The sequence below is a fragment of the Nomascus leucogenys genome, chromosome 8 (assembly GCF_006542625.1).
Source record: "Nomascus leucogenys isolate Asia chromosome 8, Asia_NLE_v1, whole genome shotgun sequence".
NCBI classification, from domain to species: Eukaryota; Metazoa; Chordata; class Mammalia; order Primates; family Hylobatidae; genus Nomascus; species Nomascus leucogenys.
In genome coordinates this window covers 17,221,078-17,245,753 of record NC_044388.1, presented here as the reverse complement: position 1 = coordinate 17,245,753, position 24,676 = coordinate 17,221,078, and the positions used below count along the sequence as shown (strand labels likewise).

At 43.4% G+C, this 24,676-nt stretch overlaps 1 protein-coding gene across 1 annotated transcript in view; it reads left to right on the top strand.

The window, feature by feature from the left end:
- Positions 1–13,421, top strand: part of BFSP2 (beaded filament structural protein 2) — a 75,574-nt gene extending 62,153 nt beyond the window's left edge. Inside the window, exons 5-7 of the mRNA XM_003265237.4 lie at positions 5,416–5,547; positions 10,934–11,154; positions 13,183–13,421. Coding sequence (XP_003265285.1) covers positions 5,416–5,547; positions 10,934–11,154; positions 13,183–13,186 — 357 coding nt within the window. The 3' untranslated portion in view covers positions 13,187–13,421. The remainder of the gene's footprint in view (positions 1–5,415; positions 5,548–10,933; positions 11,155–13,182) is intronic.
- The last annotated feature ends 11,255 nt before the right edge of the window (positions 13,422–24,676 follow it).

The following is a 24,676-nucleotide window of genomic DNA, read 5'->3' as shown; positions in this document are numbered from 1 at the left end:
ACTCCTACGCAGCTGTAGTGTAAACATGGGTGGCTCAGGTCCTGTGCAGTTTCAAAGCCTAGGGATCAACATATTTGAATTTCATCACACACCCTAACAACTGCACTGGGCAACAAAACACAGCCCCACCTTCCTATCCTCAGGGGCTAGATGACACATCTACTATCTGGTCTATGAGAAGAAATCTGGAGGCACAGGGTTGAAATGGAAACAGAAATAGAGTTATAATAACCAGAAAGCACAAATCTAAAAAGCCATTGGATAAAAATGTGTAATACTTTTAGGTGAATTACTTTTAGTAGTGGTTACTTTAGGTGAGTTAAAGCAATTAAGTGGGAAGTATCTCTTGTGGTGAGATGATTTGAGAAGGAACACAGTGACATTAAAACTTGTAGTGATCAAATTACATTCTTTTGCTCTTTCAATCTTAAACTAGAAGAAAGCCTTTGTTCAGTGCTGGGAGGTCTTTAACACCTCTGTTGTACTTATTTATCTCCCCTTTCCACAAAGAGAAAGCAGGCCTCAGGACTTAGCAGCTTGGCAGTCAATGGTAGCTGGAATTTAATAACAGTGGTTTGTTATAACTTTATTAATTTTTTAGTTATCCTCTACCCACTGCAAGGGATACTGTTTCATTGGTTTCTGTAGCGATCTAGAATTTTGCTTCCATGGACCAGGCATCACCTGGGAGTGCAGATTTCTGAGCTGTACTCAGGATCCCCTGCATCAGAGCCCACATTTTCACAAGATCCTAAGGTGATGCTGATGTGCATTTAACCTACAGTTTCCATTTTAAACTAACCTACAGTTTACAGATAACTAGCCTACAGTTTCCATTTTAAACACGTTTATTTGTAAAGAAAGAGTGAATTGGTTTAAATAAAAATAGCATGAATATTAAGATAGTGTGAAAAACCATGTCAGTGGTCCAAGAACATTTGAGAAACACCTAAATACAGTATTTTTGCTAATGAAACTAAGACACAGTGTTTCAGCCAAGAGACCAGTAAATATCACGGAAGCCACTCACTGGATTGAGAGGGGACAAATCATGTGAGGGACTGTGGCTATAGCCTTGGCCAGCAGCTTTACACTAGACCTGCCCACCAAGGCTTTGAAACTTCCCTTCCCTGGCTCTTCCCCATGGAGTGATGGTAAATGTTTCACAACTGCTTTCTGGGTGAAATCTATGTATATGTATATATGTGCCAATCAAATTCACAATACTGCTTAAGGGTAATGTAACAATTTCCATTGATTTTTTTATATATAATTTTAGAAATAACACAAATTTTAAGACAAAATACTTTGCTATTTCAATTACACCTATAACTTCAGCATGACTTGCTATTGCTTGGAAAATTCACCAACCATTTTTTATAATTCTATCATCAACAATAGTATCACAAAATCAGACCACAAAAAATGCTTGATTACTAATTTCTGATTAAGCAAAAAGTCACTCACGTTGTTACCGGTGGCAAATCTGTAGGGGGTCTGAAGCAACCTCAATTCTTGCCTCCTCAGAAGAAAGAATTCGACTGAAGAGCATAAAGCAGAAGAAGAGACTGAGGCAAGTTTTAGAACAGGAGTGAAAGTTTATTTAAAAACTCTAGAGCAGAGACCGGGTGCAGTGGCTCACGCCTGTAATCCCAGCACTTTGGGAAGCTGAAGCTGGCGGATGAACTGAGCTAAGGAGTTCGAGACCAGCCTGGCCAACATGGAGAAATCCCATCTCTACTAAAAATACAAAAATTAGCCGGGCATGGTGTCAGGTGCCTGTAATCCCAGCTACTCGGGAGGCTGAGGCAGGAGAATCGCTTGAACCTGGGAGGCAGAGGTTGCAGTGAGCTGAGATCGTGCCATCGCACTCCAGCCTGGGGGACAAGAGCAAGACTTCATCTCAAAACAAAACAAAAAACTCTAGAGCAGAAACAAAAGGAAGGAAATACACTTGGAAGAGGGCCAAGCAGGCAACTGGAAAGACAAGTGCACAGTTTGACCTTTCGACTTGGGGATTTATACGTTGGCATGCTTCTGGGATCTTTCGTCCCTTCTCCGCTGATTCCTCCCTTGGGGCGGGGTGTCCGCACGTGTGATGGCCTGCTAGCACTTCGGAGGGGAGCATGCGCAGTGTGTTTACTGGATTTGTACACATGCTCATTTGAGGCATTCTTCTCTTACCAGCTAAATGCCCCTAGGAGGTCATACACCAGTTTAACTCTGCCATTTTCCTCTTAGTGTGCATGCTTGAGCTCACTTGCCCAGCTCCTGAGATCTTATCAGGAAGTTGCTGATCACCAGTTTCAGGTTTTTTCTATCTTTAGGGAGACTGCTTTTCCCTGCCAGCTGTGACAAGTTATTATTTTAGAGAGACTGTTAACAACCACCTGACATCACCTGATGGTCATCTGACATTCTCATTTGGTTGTGGGGGTGCCTCTCCCGCCCTGTTCATGTCTGACTGGCTACCTGTTAGCTACCTCTGTTACAGTTACCAGTAATAATATAATTTAATTTCTAATGATGGCTGTGTTTAGCAGTCAACTTACAACATTCCTGAAAATTTAAAAATCAGCTCCCGTGAGCTGTTAGGAGCCAGTTCTAGCTCACTACTGCTCCCTGCCACCCTCTGTAGATACATTGTCTGACTCTATTTGCCTTCCAGGATGCCCCACCTCCTGCCTCCCACCTACCTACACAGCCCATCTGGCCAGGACCCCAACCCCAAAGAGGGGAGAAAAACTGGGGTACTGATCATAAGAACTTGGAAGATAAGGCGTATACTTCAAAATGATCCACCTGAGTTTGGGGAAGATACCTCCAATTTTAGGGATCTTAGATTGGTAGACTGGTGGAGATGACAGCATTAAATACTGGTTGAGAGCACATCTCTGGGTCTGCTGCTGGGCTGGAATCCTGTTTCTGTCTCTTATTGGCCATATAATCTTTAGCAAATAACTCAATCTCCCTGTGCCTCAGTTTCCTATGAGGATAATAATGACATCTCCTTTGTAGGGTTGTAAAGATTAAATTAGATAATCGATTAAAACTGTTAACAATATGCTTGGCACACAATAAGTGCCTAATACATATTTGTTATTATTAGTAGTATGTAACTATTACTATTTAACTGTTACTAAATATTTAACTCTTCGTAGTAGCATTTAACTATTACCACTTTGTTATTTAACTATTAAATAACAAAAGTTATTTGTTGGCCACTATTACTTTTTACATTTGGAAAATATATACAACCAGTATTTTCATGCTTTTAAGATTCTAAAGGCTTCAGCATGATTAATCTGCTGGAAGCCTCACAGTGACCGCAGGAGGGAGTCATTATATGATTATGAGTATCATTCTCCATTCATTGTGGTCTGTGTTCCATGGGCAGAAACTGAGACTCTGAGAGGCTGAATGATGGCTTAGGGACACAAGCTGTTGGCTAACCAGTCAGAGCTGGGTCCAAGGCTTCTGTTCTCCTTCAGCAGCTTCAAAGCCTTTAATGATCATTCTTTGGGCTCTGTAAAGACCAAACAGTAAGAATTGGAGATGCTACTTCTGAGCTATGAGCCTCTTGACTTGGGGTTTCTTTTTTTTTTCTTTTTTTTTTGAGACGGAGTCTCACTGTCACCCAGGCTGGAGTACACTGGTGCCATCTCGGCTCACTGCAACCTCCGCCTACTGGGATCAAGAATTCTCTGTCTCAGCCTTCCGAGTAGCTGGGACTACAGGCTCACGCTACCACCATGCCTGGCTAGTTTTTGTATTTTTAGTAGAGACGGGTTTTCACCATATTGGTCAGTCTGATCTTGAACTCCTGACCTCAGGTGATCCACCCACCTCGGCCTCCCAAAGTGCTGGGATTACAGGTGTGAGCCACCGCACCCAGCCTTGACTTGGGGTTTCTAGCCAGTCCATTGGATTGGACTGTCTTTGGACTGTTCTGTAAATAAATATTCATATGTGGTAAAAATGGTAATTCCAGAAAACCGTAACCTAGGAAAGTAGAGTTTTTTCCCTCCTACGTTCTTGGCTAGGAGACGTTCCTTCAGACTGCATCGAAGACAATGGGGATGATCTCTCATTTTTCATCTTTTCCCCAGAAAAGAGGAGTAACAGTGACCTGCTCCCCTGAATATATGGGGAGGGTTCAGATTCTGTCCATCTTGCTCTGGGGAGAAGTTAAAAACACGGAGCTTCCCTTTGTCTGGGTCACAGTTGTGGCTAGACACATGTTTTCACAAGGAAACAGGGACAATCAGATTGACAGAGATCAAGTTGGATACCTCCTTGTTTGAGGGCAGTATGGGACAACTGGCACTGTCTTACAATGCTGAAACGGATTTCAAGTTTTCCAAAGGGAAATTTGCCACTATTCACCAAAATTAAAAATATATACCCTTTCTAATCAGCAGTTCTACTACAAGAACTACTTTCTCAAAGACATGCTCTCGTATGAAAAATAAGGGATCAAAGCTTTTTCTTTGCACCATTGTTTGTAATAGGGAAAGAAAGACTAGAAACAATCTGAGTGTGAACCAGCAGAGACTTCTAAATACATTGCAGCCCTTTCAAACAAGACAACACTGTGCAGCCGCTAAAAGAATGTACTCAATTTCTATTAGGTTGGTGCAAAATTAATTGCTGTCTCTGCCATTGAAAGTAGTGGCGAAAACTGCAATCACTTTTGCACCAACCTAATATATACTGACATAGAATAATTTCTAAGATACATTAAGTACCAAAGCGGGGGGGGGGGAATACATATTTATTTATAAATATATAAACTATTTCTGGAAAGAGGAATAAGAAACTAGAAACAAGAGAACTGGATAATTAGGACACAGGAGAAAATGAGACTTTCTATATAGTCTGTAGGAAATCTTTTGAATTGTATTTCATTTGCAGGCTTCGTATGTTCAAAATAAATACATCTTTGTATACAAGTTGGTGAAGGGACCTGTTTAAAAAAAAAGACATTTCCAGCCAGGTGTGGTGGCTCACACCTGTAATCCTAGCACTCTGGGAGGCCGAGGTGGGCGGATTACCTGGGGTCAGGAGTTCAAGACCAGCCTGGCCAACATGGTGAAACCCCGTCTCTACTAAAAATCAAAAAAAAAAATTAGCCGGGCATGGTGGTGGGCACCTGTAAACCCAGCTACCCAAGGCAGGAGAATTGCCTGAACCCAGGAGGAGGAAGTTGTGGTGAGCTGAGATCGCACCACTGCACTCCAGCTTGGGCTACAGGGCGAGACTTCATCTCAAAAAAAAAAAAAAAAAGATGTTTCTACGTGACAGCTGTATTTCCTCTGGTTAGAGGCAGTGGAATGGTGATTAGAAAGGCTGGGAAGGAAGGATGGGCTCAGCTCCTGATCATCACCACTCATACTGAGACCTGATTCTCCACAGCAACAGGCGGAGGTGGCCCACCTGTCGCAGACCCAGGAGGAGAAGCTGGCAGCTGCCCTCAGGGTGGAGTTACACAACACTTCATGCCAAGTCCAGAGCCTCCAGGCTGAGACAGAATCCTTACGTGCCCTGGTAAGTGGGCCAAGGAAAGACCTGGCATCCCTGTACTAATTTTAACTCTCTACTGTCAAATTCCAGTATTATGGATCATAGTTTCCAGGGGATTCCCATCTCACAGCATATGAGTTTTGAGGCCTGAAATGTCTTCTGACTCCCAAGGATCATCAGATACTGAATCACAGCAGGTGCAATAGACACTGTAGAGCCCCACCGAAATATCTCTTACCAGGCTGCTGCTGTAAATGTTGACTGTTAACATCCGCAGCCGCCCCTTTTCAGCTGCCCCACTGCTCCAGAGACCTGCCCTTACCCACACTGAAGACACCTGGCCCAGGAAGTTAGGCCCTGCCCTCCAACCCTCAGCCAGTGACCAAGAGGCGGCTTTAAAAGCCCAGCCCTCTTGCTTCAACAGGGAGCTAGCTCCATGCTATAGAGCTCTCCATAGGACCAGGCTGTAGCCAGATTCCAGAGACCACATCCTCGCTTAGTGCCTTCCTCTGCCCTGTCCTGCTTTCCTCACTCCCCCTTTTCCTGAGAGTACTCCTTAATGATTTGCGAGTTCCAGGATCCCTAACTCAGGCTCTGCTTCTGGAGAACCCAACCTGAGACATCTAGCAAACTCTCAGACTCACTGTGATTTGCAAGCACGTCTCTTTCATTATTAATATTATTGATTAAAATAATTATTAAAATAATAAAATGTATTAATAATGAAGCAATCCACCCTCTGATCTCTGGGATGGATTGAAGTTCTATTTGGGTATTCAACACAGCTTTTCTTAGATGTCCCCTCCAGGAGGTCATTTGCATTGTTCCAACTACAGCTTTGTTGGTGCAAATCAAAGGTTGGTCCATGTAATCCTTGTGCAGCTGAGATGGCCTGGAGTCAATGAGGCGCATGATAGGATGTAGGTCTGTGCAAGCATGTATAAGAAAAGGATCTGAGGATCTGAGGGGAGGAAAATCAAGAGTAATAGAGTCAGAAGGGCTCAGCTCCTCCATTTATCCCTTGGGTAAATAGGCAAATCCCTGAACCACAGTTTCCTCTTCTGCAAAATGGGTATGATAGTCACAGTCCAGCCCACTTCTCAGTGTTTCTAGGGGCATCCAATGTGTGGATGCACATGAGCATGCTCTTCTGACTATTAGCATTATTTTGAGAACTTGCTATGTTCCTGGAACTGTACCAAGTGCTTTGGGGACATAAAACTGATTAGATATGGTCCCTGCCTCCAAAGAGTTAATGTGGCTTCAGTGGAGGAGCTGATATAAATGTGAGGGAGGGGCAGATGGGAGGGAGCACCCCTGCTGTGGGAGTCAGGAGGTAGACTTCATGGTGGGTGCTCTACTCACTCACTAGCTATGTGAATGAGCAGAGTTTCATTTTCTCACTTGTAAAGTGAGGATGTATTTTGGCTATCATATCTAGTTACTGTCTTAGTAGCTTAAGACAACAGTGAATCACTTGTTCTCTCATTCTGTGATTTAGGCAGAATTCAGCAGGGATAACTCTTCTCTGTATCATGTGGCCTCTGCTGGGGCTGGAACACCCAAAAATGGCTTCTTCATTTAGCTTGTCTGGTGACTTAATTGTGCATCTCTTTTTCTCTCTCCCTGTGACCACTCCGTGTAGCTAGCTTAGACCTCCTCATATCATGACAGCCTGACATAGTCAAACTTCTGATATAGCACCTGAGTGAGCACAGAAGCTACCAGGCCTCTTAACACCTGGGCTTGAAAGTCTCTGAACACCACTTATACCACATTCTAGTGGTCAAAGCAGTCACAAGACTATCCTAGATTCAACAGGGAGAGAAATAAATTCAACTTCTTGATGAGACAGCGGCAAGTTAACATTGAGAAAGCGATTGTGGAGTGGAGATAATTGTTGTAGCTGCCAATGCAAGTGTGAGCCACTTTAGGATCGTAATAGAATTTACCTCATAACGTCATGGAGATGATTAATTTGATAATGTATGTCAAGCCCTTAGCACAGTGCCAGGCAGTTAGTGAGCAGTCAATAAATGCCATCTATTATTAATTATCATATAAAATTGCTATAATAGCTACTAGTACAGTAACTCCAAGTTGGTATCACCAGCCACCTGGTCACCTCACTTAAACCCACGGTCCTAACTCTTGGGAAAAAAAATGGAAAAATAATTTACACTCTCAACCAGAAAACTTCAGGGTAGTGCCATTCTGTCTATGCCCATAGCCCAGAACAGGCTGTCTCTGTTCCCTGCTGGTTCTGATAGATTATCGTTCTGGTCACGGGGCCTTGCAGCCAAGGTGAGGAGCACAGATTGGGACAAAATAGGTAACGAACTCTCATACAGTTTTCAGATACAGGAAGTTCATCCAGCCATTCCTGTTATTCTGTCAGAGCGATCTGTGCACACACAAGGCCCCCACAGCTTATATAAGCTTCAGACAGCCAAGCTGGTGAGACTTTCAGCCCCCTTTGCCAATAAGGCACTATTTGCATTGGAAGCTAGGCACAAATAATGGTGCTTGAGACCTGCTGAACTCTGTGTCCAGTCAACTCAAATCAAGAATGGAATTCAAGGCCAGAAGTCACAGAAGGTCATTATTTTACTTTCTGGAGGATTTTGCAATCCCAGAAAGTCCCTTCAAATCTCCAGAGACCTGCAGAATAAGTGTGCTTCTGTGATCTCAGCTTGTTTGCTGGTGCTGTCCGTGTGGCTGACGGAGCCAATGTACTTGCCTGCAACAGTAGCCTGATCATAGTCACTCAAGCTCAAGTGTCTCTGGAAGAAGCAGGCATCCTCTCTTTCTGCCAGAATGTCAGGGACTTAGGTGGGGAAACTGGATTTGGACTTTAAGGGTGAGATGGAAGACACATATAACCTTTGGCTGGGGTTCCAATGAATGCCCTGTTGGCAGTGGGCCCTAAGTCACCAAGTAAAAACCTCAGGCCACATGAAGAACTCATCTAGAAGATGGAGCAAAAACTATAGACAGATGATCAAAACGTGATTCTGTGAAGCGTGTTCCCAAATCACAGATGTTACAAACCCAGTGTCAACAACAACTTGTCACAAGTTAAGTACTTTCATGTATAAACAAAGAGAGAAAACCCAGGGAGGTTGGAACAAATGATGCTCAAAGTCAAGGTGGCCATTTCTGCATCCTCACTGCTATAGAAAGGTTTTCAGATTCTATTAGTTAAATAATAACCCTAGATCAGATACTGATCTAGATTTATTTTCTAGTGATCACATTTTGCCTCTTATAAATATGCCTCAGATAGATGAGAATCTGACTCAACATTCTCAAATCCTATGGAATTAAGAAGATTTAAATAAGGTAATATGGTGATCCCTGCTAACAGCAGCCATGATTCAAGATGGTGTCATGACAGAATTTTCTATTTTATCCATGGTGGTCATAAGGGTGTAAAAAGTCTCCTCCTGGAGGGCAGAGTACAGAACCTTGTTTCATCAAAATGTAATTCAGTCCAATTTAGAAAGATATTTGTTTTTTGTGTGTTATATTAAAAAGCCAGATGCTAAAGTATAGGTGAACCATAGTTAAAACTATTGGAAAATGTTAAACACAGATACAGTTTTTAAAAGGGGTTTATTGATTAGCTCTGTAGTTTTCAGGACATGGTGCATGGGAAGATGAGAAGAAAGAAGTTTCCAGTCTAATCGGGAGACATAGATAGTGCAATAAGTGTAACCATAATACAAGTGCTATCATCCAGGGCAATCTACAAATACCAAGAACCTATTCTGTGCCAGGCCCTTGTGTTCTGGGACTACAGAGACTTGGTGGTAGAGATGCGGAAGAGATGTGCCCATAAGCAAGCTTAGCCCACTGTGATAAGTTCAAGAGCATGCATGAGCTTGGGGAGCCATGGAAATACAGAGGGCCTCCTAACCCAGCTTGGTGATGGTAGCGGCAGAGGAGTTTCAAGGAAGGCTCCCTGGAGCAGGTTACCTCTGAGCTTGGACTTGGGGATGAGTAGGAGTGAGTGAGGTGAGGATGCTGGAAGGAATGGAGGAGCATGGTGCAGGTGGAGGAAAGAACACAGACCAAATAAACTCCAAGACTGGAAGTGTTGACGCTGCTGTAGGGTGGGGATAAAGATGGAAACATACTGGGCCAGCTGTGTGCATCACATCAGGGGCCCTGGGGAGCCATCAGTGGAGTTTAAGCAGAGGAGATATAGGCCCAGGTTTGGGCTTTGGACAGAGTACTGTGGCTATCTGTGTGTGGAACTCAGGAAGAGGAGGAACTAGAGGTGGGGAGATGAGCTAAGAGGCCACTGAGGGTACCACAGGTGAGAGGTGACAAGCTTCTGATCCCAGGCCATGGTGGCTGCAGAATGTGAAAACTTCTCAAGAGATACAAGAAGAAGGACTCATAATATACAGGAGGTCGTGATGGTTGCATTTGGAAGGAAGAAAAGGAAGGAAAGCAGGAACACATCTTTCCCCGGTTTCCAGCTCACATGGGTTCACCAGTTGAAGCTTAGAGTAGGAGGAGCCAGCAGGTTCAGGAGGCAGCCAGTGGCTTCATTTTGGACAGCTTGATGTGAGGTCTGAGTATATATTTCCAGTAAGAAGTTCAGTGGCAGGTCCATAGCTACTGAAGGAAAGATTGGTGGTGGAATTACCAACGCAGGACGTGGCCTGGAGACAACTCATGAGTATGTTCAAATCATGAGTATGATGGAGACCAACACAGACCCAGGATGCACCCCTCGGAAAAAAAGCGGGCTCAGGGTGGGCACTGGGAAGCCCACAGTGAAGGGACGGCAGAGGAAAAGGGATGGGCAAAAATGTGCTACTAAAACACCAAAGGGGAAAATGCTGAGTGTATAAAGGCCAGAGACATTCATTCTAACGACAGTGATCTGGGAAAGAATGCTGGAGGAGATGGTGTTCTCGCCAAATGATGGATGGGGTTTCAGCAGCAGAGGGAGTAGGGGTCCCCCGGGGAGTGAAGAAATCAGAAGAAAAAGCCCCGGAGAACAAGATTTCTTTGAAGAAACACCTGCAAGCTGCCTCTCATTTGTCTCTCTCTATCCCTCTCCCTCTTGCCCGCTCCTCTCTCTCCTCACACCCCCTTTCTTTTCTCCCTCCCTCTCTCCTTCTCTTTTTCGCCTCCCTCACCTTCTCTCCCATCAAAAAGATCATTCAATCAGACTAATCCACAGTCTGACCTGAGTGGGATTCCTTATTTTTCCCACGGAGCCACTAAGAATAACCCCCGTCAGTCTCCACTGGCAAGGTCCCTGCCACGAGGGGAATAGTCCAGTCCCTGCCACGAGGGGAATAGTCCAGCCCCTGCCACTGCTCTGCACACCTCCCTCTTCAAGGGCCCGGCCTGTCGTCCTCGGGTTTGGACCAGGTTCGCTCTTTTGTAGAAACGAGGCCTGGAGAACACCTTGCACGATGCCAAGCACTGGCATGACATGGAGCTCCAGAACCTGGGCGCTGTGGTCGGCCGGCTGGAGGCGGAGCTCAGCGAAATCCGCGCAGAGGCGGAGCAGCAGCAACAGGAGCGCGCGCATCTGCTGGCCCGCAAGTGCCAGCTGCAGAAGGACGTGGCGTCCTACCACGCCCTGCTGGACAGGGAGGAGAGCGGGTAAGCCTCGCTTCTGCGTCAATTATCCAAGAGATGCATATTCATGGCTTTAAAAATAATTATTTTCCAAACACTGTAGACGTATTTAAGAAGAAATCACCCCAGACTTCCACTCACATAGGCACCCATTCCCACAGCCTAGCTGTGTTCTTCCTTTCCTATTCACATACAAATAATATATATATAATATATTCACATACTAATACATTTTCTATATGTATGCATATTTATGTATGTATATATACACACATACATTCACATACATGTGTATATCTACGATGTACATAATAGGTGTTAGGAATGTTTCAGTTGCTTGTAATAGAACCTAATTAATGAGGCTATAAACCAGTGCTCCTGAAACTAATGTGCATTCGAAACCCTGGGCATCTTTTTTTTTTTGGATACAGGGTCTCGTCTCGGTATGTTGCCCAGGCTAGTCTCGACTCAAATCCCTGCACTCAAGTGATCCTCTCACCTAAGCCTCCAGAATAGCTGGGATTACAGGTGTGAGCCGTGACACCCCAGCTGGGCATCTTTCTTAAATGCAGATTCTGCTTCAGTACATCTGAGGTGGGGTCTGAGAGTCTGCCTTTCTAACAAGCTCCCAAGTGGTGACTATACTGCTGCTCCACAGATCACACTCTGAGTAGCAAAGATGTGTAAACCATTTATTTAAGAGTCCCAGAAACAGGTGATCTAGGCTGCTCAAAGATTTCATTAAGGACTCAAGCTCTTTTCTTCTTTAACATACTATGATAACATTGGCTTTTTGTCTTTATCTTTGTCACCCCATGGTTACCATATGCCAGCCACAGATCCAAACATCACATCTTCATTCCTGGCCAGAAATGGGAGAGAAGAGGCAGCAGCAAAAAAAAAAAAAAAAAAAAAAAAAAAAAAAAAAAAAGGCTTTTTCTTGAGTGACCCTCTCCTTTAATCGGTGAAGGAAAGACATTTTGAGGCTTGCAGTGGACTGTCCCTTATATCTCATTGACCAGAACCTGCTTATACTAGCCATACCCATCTGCAAGGGAGGCTGAGAAAGCAACTCTTTAGCTTTTCCAGACTCCATAGTGGAGGCAGGCAAGGGGTTGGGAATAGGAGTTGAGTTAGTCTGCCATAACTACACACACACACTTGCACTCATTCTTTTTTTAATAGACAAGGATTCCGGAGGCATATACATCAGCCTTGGGCCTTAGCTTCCTTGCCGACTCTTTCCAGAAACCCAGGCCCTTATTTTGTATCATAGTTCTATGCCTTCTTATTTCCCTCCAAGGCCCCTTCTCTGACATATGTTGAATAAGGAATAGGGACAGCTTAGTGATTGTGTCATCCAACCCCTCCTGATTCAAGAGAGAACACAAAGACCCAGAATGGAAAAAGATTTGCACATGATCATATAGGAGGCGGAGACAGCACTGGGACAGGAGCCCAGGTCTCCTGCTCTCTCCAACAGTGTAACCTCTCTTTATTCACAAGGCGGGAGCGCCTCAAGGAAGCAACCTAACCACGCCCTGCTTTCAAAATGGAAAATATGTCATCCAGCTCCTCTCCAACTGTCTTTTATTGAATTGATTTTTGTTGATTATAAAAGCCAGATGTTCCTAACAAAGTATTTTTTTTCAGATGCCTATGAGCATCTGAATAAACACACAAAGTCAGTTTAAACAAACAGCAAGAGCAGTGAGTTAGGCTGAGTTACTTCTTAACAATCTATGTGCTACATTCATTTAGAGAGTGCCAACGCAGACCTGACTCTTGATTATTTTCGTTTATCCTCCAAACCCTACCAAGACAACCTCATGATCCCTGTTTTACAGACAGGAAACAAAGCCTCAGAGAGCTTAAGTCATGGCCCGAGGTCTCACAGCAAATAACCACGGAGTAATGATTTAAAACCCAAAACTATCTTGTTCCAGAAGCCAGGTTCTTTCATGAGACAGCCCCCTTTCTCATGATCCTATTGTGATAGAATGACCGATTTTCCTCACCCATTGCTTCTAACTCCTATGTGTTTCCTTTCAGCTAATGGAGAAACTTCCTCTTTTCATGAAGAAAACACCCTTCCTCACCAGCTGACCCATGAAGTTGCTTGAGGAGCTTTCTCCTGAGCTCCAGTCCCTGCTGGATTCCCTGGTTAATTCAGCTTGAGCTGAAAAGCTTCCTGGAAGTGGAGAGGATCCTTCTGCTTTAATCTGAGTAGTCTGTAGCTTGAGCAATCTCCCTTGTCCTCCTTCAAATAAATGCTTTGTGCGCAGCGTCCAGTTTGCCCACCTTGTTCAACTCACTATAGGGTCGAGATGGAGATCACTTTATCTGTCTGGCCTTTGCTCACAGAGCTATGCTCGAAGGCTTCTGGAAGGATTCCCTTGAGTGTGACGCCATCTGCCTCCCTAGGGTCACCTGCTCTTGGGTTTGTCAACATAAAAGTGCTGTGGAGGCAAAAGCAGTGCTCATGGCATGCAGGATTGACGCAGTCTGGGACAAAAAACAACACTCTTGCTCGGGAGGGGATTAGTGTGGTGCTTTTTCGCATGTTTCATAATTACAGGCATCATGGAGTATTCAGACCTCTTTAATATACTCTGCATGCATATTCATGTGCAGACACACACATTTCACTTGCTATTGGCAGAGCACCTCTCAATCAGTTAAAAGGGAACTTCAGTCTAAGCCCAATCTAAACCCATTCAATCTAAGTGGGGGATTAATTACACTGTGGTTGCTCACCCCACTTACAGCCTCAGAATTTTCTTCCAGGGTCCTTTCTCCAGTTCTCTCAGGGCCTAAGCCAGCCAAATATAGTTCACGCATCTGCCACCTACCCAGGCAAGACTCTCTTGCCTTCTGATTAAAATTGAAACCACCACCTGTGTCCTACCATAGGTTCTCAGTGTCTCTAAAACTGAAAGGAAAAAAAAAAAAAAAAAAGCCCAATCTTCATTTTGTCATTCCTCCCTCAAGCTTCTGTTGGTCTACCTATCACACAGAATTACAGACCAAAATATCCAAGCTGAGTCTTTGTGTTTGTGGGCTGCTAATCCAGACAGGGGGATGTATCCAACGTGGGTACATTTGAAAACCTCCATACCTGAGGGTCCAAATAGCCAAGGCCCGCACAAACAAAAGAACATTTATTTATCCTTAAGGATTGCTTATAAGAGAGGCAAGGTGGCCAGGCATGGTGGCTCATGCCTGTAATCCCAGCACTTTGGGAGGCCAAGGTGGGCAGATCACAAGGTCAGGAGTTCGAGACCAGCCTGGCCAATATGGTGAAACTCCATCTCTACTAAAAATACAGAAATTAGCCAGGCTTGGTGGCGGGCACCTGTAGTCCCAGCTACTCAGGAGGCTGAGGCAGAAGAATCACTTGAACCTAGGAGGCGGAGGTTGCAGTGAGCCAAGATTGTGCCACTGCACTCCAGCCTGGGCAACAGAGCAAGACTGTCACAAAAAAAAAAAAGTCAAGATATATGGTATCCTGGTTGGAATTGCTACAACTGGTTTTCCTTTTTGGCCTGCAAGAGCAAAGGAATTGTATTAAAGATCACATGAGCAGAACCGCTATTTACAATGTGCGTAGCCCCTTGACATAGGTCAGTTTGTTGTTTGAGACATGGAAATAGGCAAGACACCCTAAAACTACATTTTAGCAAAGTATCCATCTCCATAGCTGCACACTATGGGGCTGCCCATAATTGAACCGCCTGGGTACAAGAGTCTTGCCAGAAAACAAAGTGGGTGGCTGGCCTTGCTATGTTGGATGCACAAGACACTGAGGTCTGTTGCATTTCTGTCTTTCTTGTTACTATTAATTTTTGGTCCCTCAGGCAAGACCTAAATTCCTAACCTTGGAGGCTTCCAAGGTGACAGTCCCCAAAAGGTCAGCCATCAAAAGGAGGTACTTCTATGACTGAATGGCCATGCAGTTTTTAGAACCTGGAAGTCATTTCGGCCACTGGAAAGAGGGGAGAATGGATCTGCGCATACTCCTGAGTTTCCACCACACAGCATGCTGTGCAGGGCTGCACACGCTTGGTCTCCTCCGCACCGTCATCTCAAAGAGCAGCTGCCGTAAATCATTCAGTTAATCACCCTTTGGCAGGGAGCGCTGTGGCAGACTGGTGCTTCCAGTTCCCAGCACAGGCTCTCGCTGTTTCTAATGAGGCTTCATTAACAGGTACGAGAAGACACTGCTGGCCCCCCAACTCTGCCAGGGCCTTGTTTAAATCAGGCTTCCTCTCACAACATCCCAGTACAATTACGCTTTGGCAGTGGTTCACTGACAGGTGGCAGGGGAGGCTGCTGCTTGTATTGGTGTCAAGGACAGAGCATTTGCTCTGGAGCAGACCAGAGCAGGGCTCCCAACGGACACCTCCTGAAACAAAACCGAGCTCTATTTCCACACCAGGCAACTCCACTGGCCTCTGGCCTAGCTTCTGGAGGGTTGTGTGAACTCCCAATGGGATTGCTAGAGCATCCACTGGCTTTCAGATTCATCATTCTTTTATACCAAGATCCTTAAATCTTACCTTCATGATCATCTGTAACACTTCTTAGCATGTACTGGTGCCCCGACATTTTGATGCATTTTGGGGATACCAATAAAAAGAAGGCCCAGTTTCTGCCCTCATGGGTTTACAGCCTTGGTGAGTGCAGGTGTGCTCACTGGAGGATCAACAATGCAAAGGATAAGTAAAGCAAAGCACACAGAGCAGCATGTTACAGTTTTCACAACCCCTTCATAGATTCATTTTGTCATCAAAGGTATGAAAATAGACATCTGAGTCTGACCTCACTTGGTTTTCAGCAAGTTGATTTAGCAAGAACCATCAAGCACCATGCCTGTCTCTGTCTCCACACACCCCATAGATAGTATTTTATAAACCCTTACATTGTCTTGCTTGTTTTGAGAAAAGGATGGGTTGTTTCTTTGGAGACAAATCTAGAATCTTATCTGGGATTGCCAGACTTAGGAAATAAAAATATAGAATGCCCAGTTTAATTTAAATTTCAGATAAAAAAAGGAATAGGTTTTTAGGATAAGTATGTCCCACATGTTGCATGAGACATACTTATGCTAAAACATTATCCGGCAGCTCTAATAATATCAGACAGAAGCACTCCATACCTCATATTCCCCACATAGTTATCTGACATCAAGCAATTCATAAAGGTTTGCCTAGCACTTCCAGTTGGGACATCCCAATACACAAGAAGGGGAAAGGATGACCCAGACTGTGTCTTTACCCATTCTTGATTGGAAACTCAGTCCCCTGACGCAAAAGCACCATAGTGTTTGAGAAATTAGTCTGCTAGTTTAGTGAAGAAATAAAGCAAACTGTTTTCTCAGCTGAAGTAACTGGTTTGATTGGATCATATCGACTGGTTATTTTGAACAAAAGTTTGAGCAGGAACAGGAATAGATCCCAGCATAGACATGCGGTGTTGCAGAGTCGACAGAATTTTCACTATCATGCCCAAGAGGAAATATTCCATTTTCTCCTGCCTTGCTGAGAGTGGAAGGTAATTTGCACCACAGGGAGTCCAGTTTTCAGTGTAATTCTGGGATTGGACAAAAAACCATGTTGCATCTTAAAGAAAGGGCTTTGCAAAATGGATGAGCAAAAACTACTAAATTTCTTTGGACAAGTCATGCATACTTTGTTTTTGTTTTGTTTTTATCTGCAGCTAAAGTTCTTACTGACATCCTAGACAGGAAAAATGTATAAATGGGGTTCACAACTTTAAACTAAAAAGACAAAGGCAAACCTGACAAGATGATTAAGATGAGTTGTCACTAACACCCTGGATGATAATTAATGGTGTTGTCGTTGCTTTGAGAAGAAAACAAAAGGAGAGGGGACAGGAAATCAATAGACTAGTGGTAGGTTCAGCCCCTCATTGTTTAGTACCAGCAACCAAAAGAAAAGAAGCAAGAGAAACAGGTAGGGTAATAAACTGTCCTGAGGAAGTGAAATAGTGGGTTTACACATTATTTTGGGAATTCAGTCTTAGCAGTTCACCAGAGCATCAATCATGCTGAGTAGTGGAAAGCTCCCTCCAAAACTAAATCCTCTTCCTCAATAAATATTTATGCAGTCCCTGTTATATGTCAATGCCATGTTAGAGGCCAAGAATATGAAGATGTACAAAATGTGAACCTGCCCTTAAATAATCTAGATTAGCACTGTCCAGTAGAAACAGAATGCAAGCTACATATGTAATTTTAATTTTTCTAATAGCCATATCTTAAAAGGGGAAAAATAAACAGGTGAAATTAATTTTAATATATTTTAATTATCTCGTTATGTCCAAAATTCTATTATTTCATAATGTAATCAACATTTTTAAATTATTAATGAGAGTTTTATATTTTTGGTACTAAGTTTGAAATCTGGCTTATGTTTTACCCTAATAGCCCATCTCAATTCAGATACTAAATCTTCATCAGAAATACTTGAGCTATATTTAGATTTCATAAAATTTATAGTTGAAAAAGTAAATTGACGTACCCAAGCTGTTCCAAACATACTTAAAAGTTTTCCAATAACTGAATTTAAGATCACAAAATTTGTTTTCCTTTGATCTTCATATCCACATTGACATAAGTGGTTCATCTTTTTCAGAAGAGTTCGTGTGACTTTGAAGCAAAAGCACATCAGTTTCAAAACGACACCTGTCTAAGTAAATCCATTAACTCTTGCATCTCATTCAGTATTTACTAACATCATGTTCAAGGAGGTATTACATATATTGAGAATCAAGTCTAAATGTATCAACATAAAAAATCCCTTTTCAAATTTTTATTTTAAGTTTTACAGGACAAATATTTTACACAGCTTAAGATTTTAATTAAAATTAAATAACATTTAAAATTCAGCTCTTCAGTCACAGTAGTCATATTTCAAGAGCTCAATAGCCACATGTGGCCAGTGGCTACCACATTGGACAGCATAGATTAAAGTTGACTAGAGGTAGACCTTGACTAGCTTGTGAAAACAATCAAGGTCATATTTGCACGATAATTTGTGAGAAGTCCTGCTTTCCCACCAATTTACCTCACCAAATACATCTGAAATTCCTGGCAGGTGAGCGTCCCACCTAGAAACAGAGTGGCTATATTCCAACAGTTTTATAGGCCTCCTAATTGGCCCACGTAATCCTTCTACTGCATTGCACTGCACTGCTTCTCATAACTAGGTCTTTTGGAGGGAAGTTTCCTCTACCAGAGATCTTGAGCCTCCCCCGACACAGGCCTTTTGTTTTCTTTCATACCCCTCTCCCTTCCTTAATCTCCTAACCACATAAGCCCTGGGAGAAGTGAGCTGAATCAAAGAGGCTAGCACAGCCTGACAGCCAGCCCCCACCTGCTCAGTCAGACCACTCTGCCGGTCTCTTCTCTCCCCCACGGTGATTTTTCTCTCCAAGGTCTCATAGCCTGTCTCTCAATCTAGCTTCAGGACCCACCTCAAATTACATCAGTTCTTCTGCCACCTCTGAACCCTGTCTCTGGGCTGAATTCTCGTTCCTGTTTCAGCCCCATGCAAATGAAGGCAAGTGACCAGGCATCTATTTCAACATCCCCAGACACTTTCTGAGCTTTTTTTAAACATCATACACAAATCAATCAATGTAATCCATCACATAAACAGAACCAACGACAAAAACCACATGATTATCTCAACAGATGCAGAAAAGGCCTTTGACAAAATTCAACAGCCCTTCATGCTAAAAACTCTCAATAAACTAGGTATTGATGGAATGTATCTCAAAAAAATAAGAGCTATTTATGACAAACCCACAGCCAATATCACACCGAATGGGCAAAAACTGGAAGCATTCCCTTTGAAAACCGGCACAAGAAGAGGATGCCCTCTCTCACCACTCCTATTAAACACAGTGTTGGAAGTTCTGGCCAGGGCAATCAGGCAAGAGAAAGAAAGAAAGGGTGTTCAATTAGGAAAAGAGGAGGAAGTCAAATTGTCCCTGTTTGCAGATGACGTGATTGTATATTTAGAAAACCCCATTGTCTCAGCCCAAAATCTCCTTAAGCTGATAAGCAACTTCAGCAAAGTCTCAGGATACAAAATCAATGTGCAAAAATCACAAGCATTCCTATACACCAATAACAGAGAAACAGAGAGCCAAATCATGAGTGAACTCCCATTCACAATTGCTACAAAGAGAATAAAATACTTAGGAATACAACTTACAAGGGATATGAAGGATCTCTTCAAGGAGAACTACAAACCATTGCTCAACAAAATAAAAGAGGACACAAACAAATGGAAGAATATTCCATGCTCATTTATAGGAAGAATCAATACCGTGAAAATGGCCATACTGCCCAAGGTAATTTATAGATTCAATGCCATCCCCATCAAGCTACCAATGACTTTCTTCACAGAATTGCAAAAACCTACTTTAAAGTTTATATGGAACCAAAAAAGAGCCTGCATTGCCAAGACAATCAAAAAGAACAAAGCTGGAGGCGTCATACTACCTGACTTCAAACTATACTATAAGGCTACAGTAACCAAAACAGCATGATACTGGTACCAAAACAGATATATAGACCAATGGAACAGAACAAAGGCCTCAGAAATAACACCACACATCTACAACCATCTGATGTTTGACAAACCTGACAAAAACAAGAAATGGGGAAATGATTCCCTGTTGAATAAATGGTGCTGGGAAAACTGGCTAGCCATAAGCAGTAAGCTGAAACTGGATCCCTTCCTTACACCTTATACAAAAATTAATCCAAGATGGATTAAAGACTTAAATGTTAGACCTAAAACCATAAAAACCCTAGAAGAAAACCTACACAATACCATTCAGGACATAGGCATTGGCAAGGACTTCATGACTAAAACACCAAAAGCAATGGCAACAAAAGCCAAAATTGACAAATGGGATCTAATTGAACTAAAGAGCTTCTGCATGGCAAAAGAAACTACCACCACAGTGAACAGGCAACCTACAGAATGGGAGAAAAAATGTTGTAATCTACCCATCTGACAAAGGGCTAATATCCAGAATCTACAAAGAACTTAAACAAATTTACGAGAAAAAACAAACAACCCCATCAAAAAGTGGGCAAATGATATGAACAGACACTTCTCAAAAGAAGACATTTATGCAACCAAAAGACACATGAAAAAATGCTCATCATCACTAGTCATCAGAGAAATGCAAATCAAAACCACAGTGAGATACCATCTCACACCAGTTAGAACGGCAATCATTAAAAAGTCAGGAAACAACAGATGCTGGAGAGGATGTGGAGAAATAGGAATGCTTTTACACTGTTGGGAGTGTAAATTAGTTCAACCATTGTGGAAGACAGTGTGACAATTCCTAAAGGATCTAGAACTAGAAATACCATTTGATCCAGTGATCCCATTACTGGGTATATACCCAAAGGATTATAAATCATGCTACTGTAAAGACACATGCACACGTAAGTTTACTGCAGCACTATTCACAATAGCAAAGACTTGGAACCAACCCAAATGTCCAACAATGATAGACTGGATAAAGAAAATGTGGCACATATACACCATGGAATACTATGCAGCCATGAAAAGGATGAGTTCATGTCCTTTGCAGAGACATGGATGAAGCTGGAAACCATCATTCTCAGCAAACTATCACAAAGACAGAAAACCAAACACTTCATGTTCTCACTCATAGGTTGGAACTGAACAATGAGAACACTTCGACACAGGGCGGGGAACATCACACACCAGGGCCTGTTGGGGTGGCGGGCGCTGGGGGAGGGATAGCATTAGGAGAAATACCTAATGTAAATGACGAGTTGATGGGTGCAGCAAACCAACACGGCACATGTATTCCTATGTAACAAACCTGCACGTTGTGCACATGCACCCTAAAACTTAATTTTTAAAAATTGTTTTAATTGAGGTAAAATACACATACATAATTTACCATCTTTACCATTTTTTTTTCTTTTTTTTTTTTTTTGAGATGGAGTCTCGCCCCGTCGCCCAGGCTGGAGTGCGGTGGTGCCATCTCGGCTCACTGCAAGTTCCGCCTCCTGGGTTCATGCCATTCTCCTGCCTCAGCCTCCTGAGTAGCCAGGACTACAGGCGCCCGCCACCACGCCAGCTAATTTTTTGTATTTTTAGTAGAGACGGAGTTTCACCGTGTTAGCCTGACCTCATGATCCATCCGCCTTGGCCTCCCAAAGTGCTGATATTACAGGCATGAGCCACCACACCCAGTCTGACTACATATTTTGACTAATGTGAATTATACTGTAATAAACAGAGTGCATATATCTCTTCGATACACTGATTTCCTTCCGTTGGGGTATATATCTCTAGCAGTGGAATTGCTGGATCAAGTTTTAGTTTTTTGAAGAACTTTCATACTGTTCTCCATAATGGTTGTACTAATTTACATTCCCACAAGCAGTGTACCAAGGTTCCCCTGTGTCCACATCCTCTCCAGCATTTGTTATTGCCTGTCTTTTTGATACAAGCTTTTAACTGGGGTAAGGTGATATCTCATTGTGGTTTTGATTTGCATTTCCCTGATGATTAGTGATGTTGAGTATTTTTTCATATACCTGTTGGCTATTTGTATGTATTCTTTTGAGAAATATCTATTCAGATCTTTTGCCTATTTTTAAATTGGATGATTTGTGTTTCTGCTATTGAGTTGTTTGAGCTCATTATATATTCCTGTTGTTAATCCCTTGTCAGATGGATGGTTTGCAAATATTTTCTTCCATTCTGTGGGCTGTCTCTTCACTTTGTTAATTGTTTCCTTTGCGGTGCTTTTTAGCTTCATGAAATCCCAATTGTCTATTTTTGCTTTGGTTGCCTGTGCTTTGGAAGTCTTACACAAAAAATATTTGCCCAGATCAATATCCTGGAACATTTCCCAGTGTTTTCTTCTAGTACTTTCATAGCTTTAGGTCTTTCATTTAAGTCTTTAAATCATCTGATTTTATTTTTGTTTATGGTAAGAGACAGTGGTCTAGTTTCATTCTTCTGCATATAGTTAGCCAGTTTTCCCAGCACCATTTATTGAAGAGGCTGTCCTCACTCTATTGTATATTCTTAGTGCCTTTGTTAAAGATGAATTGGTTGTAAATGAATTGATTTATATCTTGGTTCTCTATTCTGTTCTAACTGATTTGTGTGTCTGCTTTTTTGCCAGTGCCATGCTGTTTTGATTACTATAGCTTTGTAGTGAATTTTGAAGTCAGGTAGTGTGATGCCTCCAGCTTTGTTCTTTTTGCTCACTATTGCCTTGGTTATTTGGGGTCTTTTGTGGTTTCATATATATTTTAGGCTTTTTTTCTATTTCTGTGAAGAATGTTATTGCTATTCTGATAGAGATTGCATTGAACCTGTAAATTGCTTTGGGTAGTATTGTTATTTTAACAATATTAATTCTTCCAATCCATGAGCATGGAATATCTTTCCATTTTTTTGTGTCCTCTTCTATTTTTTTCAGAGTTTTATTGTTTTCCTTATATAGATCTTTTACTTTGGTTAGACTGATTTCTAGATATTTTATATTTTTGTACCTTGTAAATGGGATTGCTTTCTTGATTTCTGTTTCAGACTGTTTGCTGTTGGTGTATATAAATGCTACTGATTTTTGTGTGTTAATTTTGTATCCTGCAACTTTGCTGAATTTGTTTACCAGTTCCAGTAGTTTTTTTTGGTGGGGCCTTTAGGTATTTCTAGGTATAAAATCAAGTCATCTATGAACAAGACCAATTTGATTTATTTCTTTCCAGTTTGGATGCCCTTTAGTTTATGTTCTTGCCTAATCGCTCTGGCCAGGACTTCCAGTGTTATGTTGAATAACCATAGTAAAAGTGGGCATCCAGCCAGGCACAGTGGCTCACACCTATAATACCAGCAGTCTGGGAGGCTGAAGCAGGAGGATCATTTGAGCACAGGAGTTTGAGACCAGCCTGGGCAACATAAGGAGACCCCATCCCTATAAAATAAAATTTAAAAAAATTAGCTGGATGTGGTAGATCACACCTGTGATCCCAGCTACTTGTGTGTCACAGGATCCTTGGGGCATTTTTTTTCTCCCATCCAAGTATTAACCAGGCCTGACCCTGCTTAGCTTCCAAGACCAGACAAGATCAGGCCCCTTCAGGGTGGCATGCCCATAGATGGGGTGTCACTTTTCTGGCCAGAAATCTCTGTGGTCAGTGGCACCTTTGCTCAAGCTTTGCTCAGGCCCGCTGGGCTCATTCTACCTACTCAGGCTGGCAGGCTGTGCTCAGCTCATGCAACTGGCCTGAATCCCATTCCAGCCAAGGGTGAGCCAGGCACGGAGTGGCAAGGGGTGTGTGAGCAAGCAAGTGTGGGGTCTGGCCACTTATCATAGCCAGGCATACTGGCTGCGGTGGGGTGGGCAGTTCCAGGTGCTGGCACAGGTGCTGGCTCCCTGCGAGTCTGCAGCTGGACCAGGCATACTGCAAGCAGCTTCCACAGCTGGCATCAGGGAATGCTGTGGTGCCCAGAAGCTTGGAGATGCCAGGAACTGCAGAGCCCCAAATAGGGTGTCACAGCCCTGGTTCAGGGAGATCCTAGGTCTGGGCTCTCCAAAGGGCCACAGCTCTTCTCTCCTTCTCTCTTTTCTCCTTCTCATCACCTGCAATGTGGTGAGCAATGGGTGTGTTTCAGCCTTGTTTGTGTTACAGCTCTTTCAGCCCTGGTACCCCAAGTCCCACGTCCAGGAAGAATGAGGTATGCAGGCAAGTGGAGGGTGAGCAAGGCAAAATGGTGTTTTACTGAGCCACAGAACAGCTCAGAGGAGACCCACAGTGGGTAGCTCCTCTCCACAGGCAGGTCATCTTGATGTCTGCCCAAGTCTGGCTGAGTCCAGGGTTTTTATGGTCTTCAAAGGCGAGGAATGATCAGCAATGCATGCTGATTGGCCTATGGGTGGCCATGGGTGGGGAGAGGCTGGGCAGCAGAAGCAGGCATTTCCAAGCCTGTGGGGGCTTCCCTGGCCCCCAAGACTGCAGGAATGCCCGAGTCTGCAGCCGCAGCTGGGCAGCCTCAACTTTGCTCCACAATCAGAGTGGGTGCCAGGAGCAGAGAGAGGCCAGGCAGCAGGAGCAGGCATTTCCAAGCCTGTGGGCCATGGGGGACTTTCTGTCCCCCAAGAGTGCAGTAATGCCTAGGTCTGCAGGGCAGCTGGGCAGTTGCAGCTGCACCTGGGAGGGTGGGGCTCCTGTATCTCCAACTAGGAATGAGTCCTGGCTTCCTCCTGTTCCCAGCTTCCACCAGCTCCTGCCAGCTTCCTGGAGTACACAGCCCTGGTGTGCCTCCCCTACTGCAGCCAGCATCTTTGCAGTGGCTGCTCCAGATAAGCTGCCACTGCCATCACTTGGAAGGTTGAGGTGGGAGAGATGGCTTGAGCCCAGGAAGTGGAGACTGTAGTGAGCCATGATCATGCCATTACACTCCAGCTTGGGTGACAGATCGAGATCCTGTTTTTAAAAATA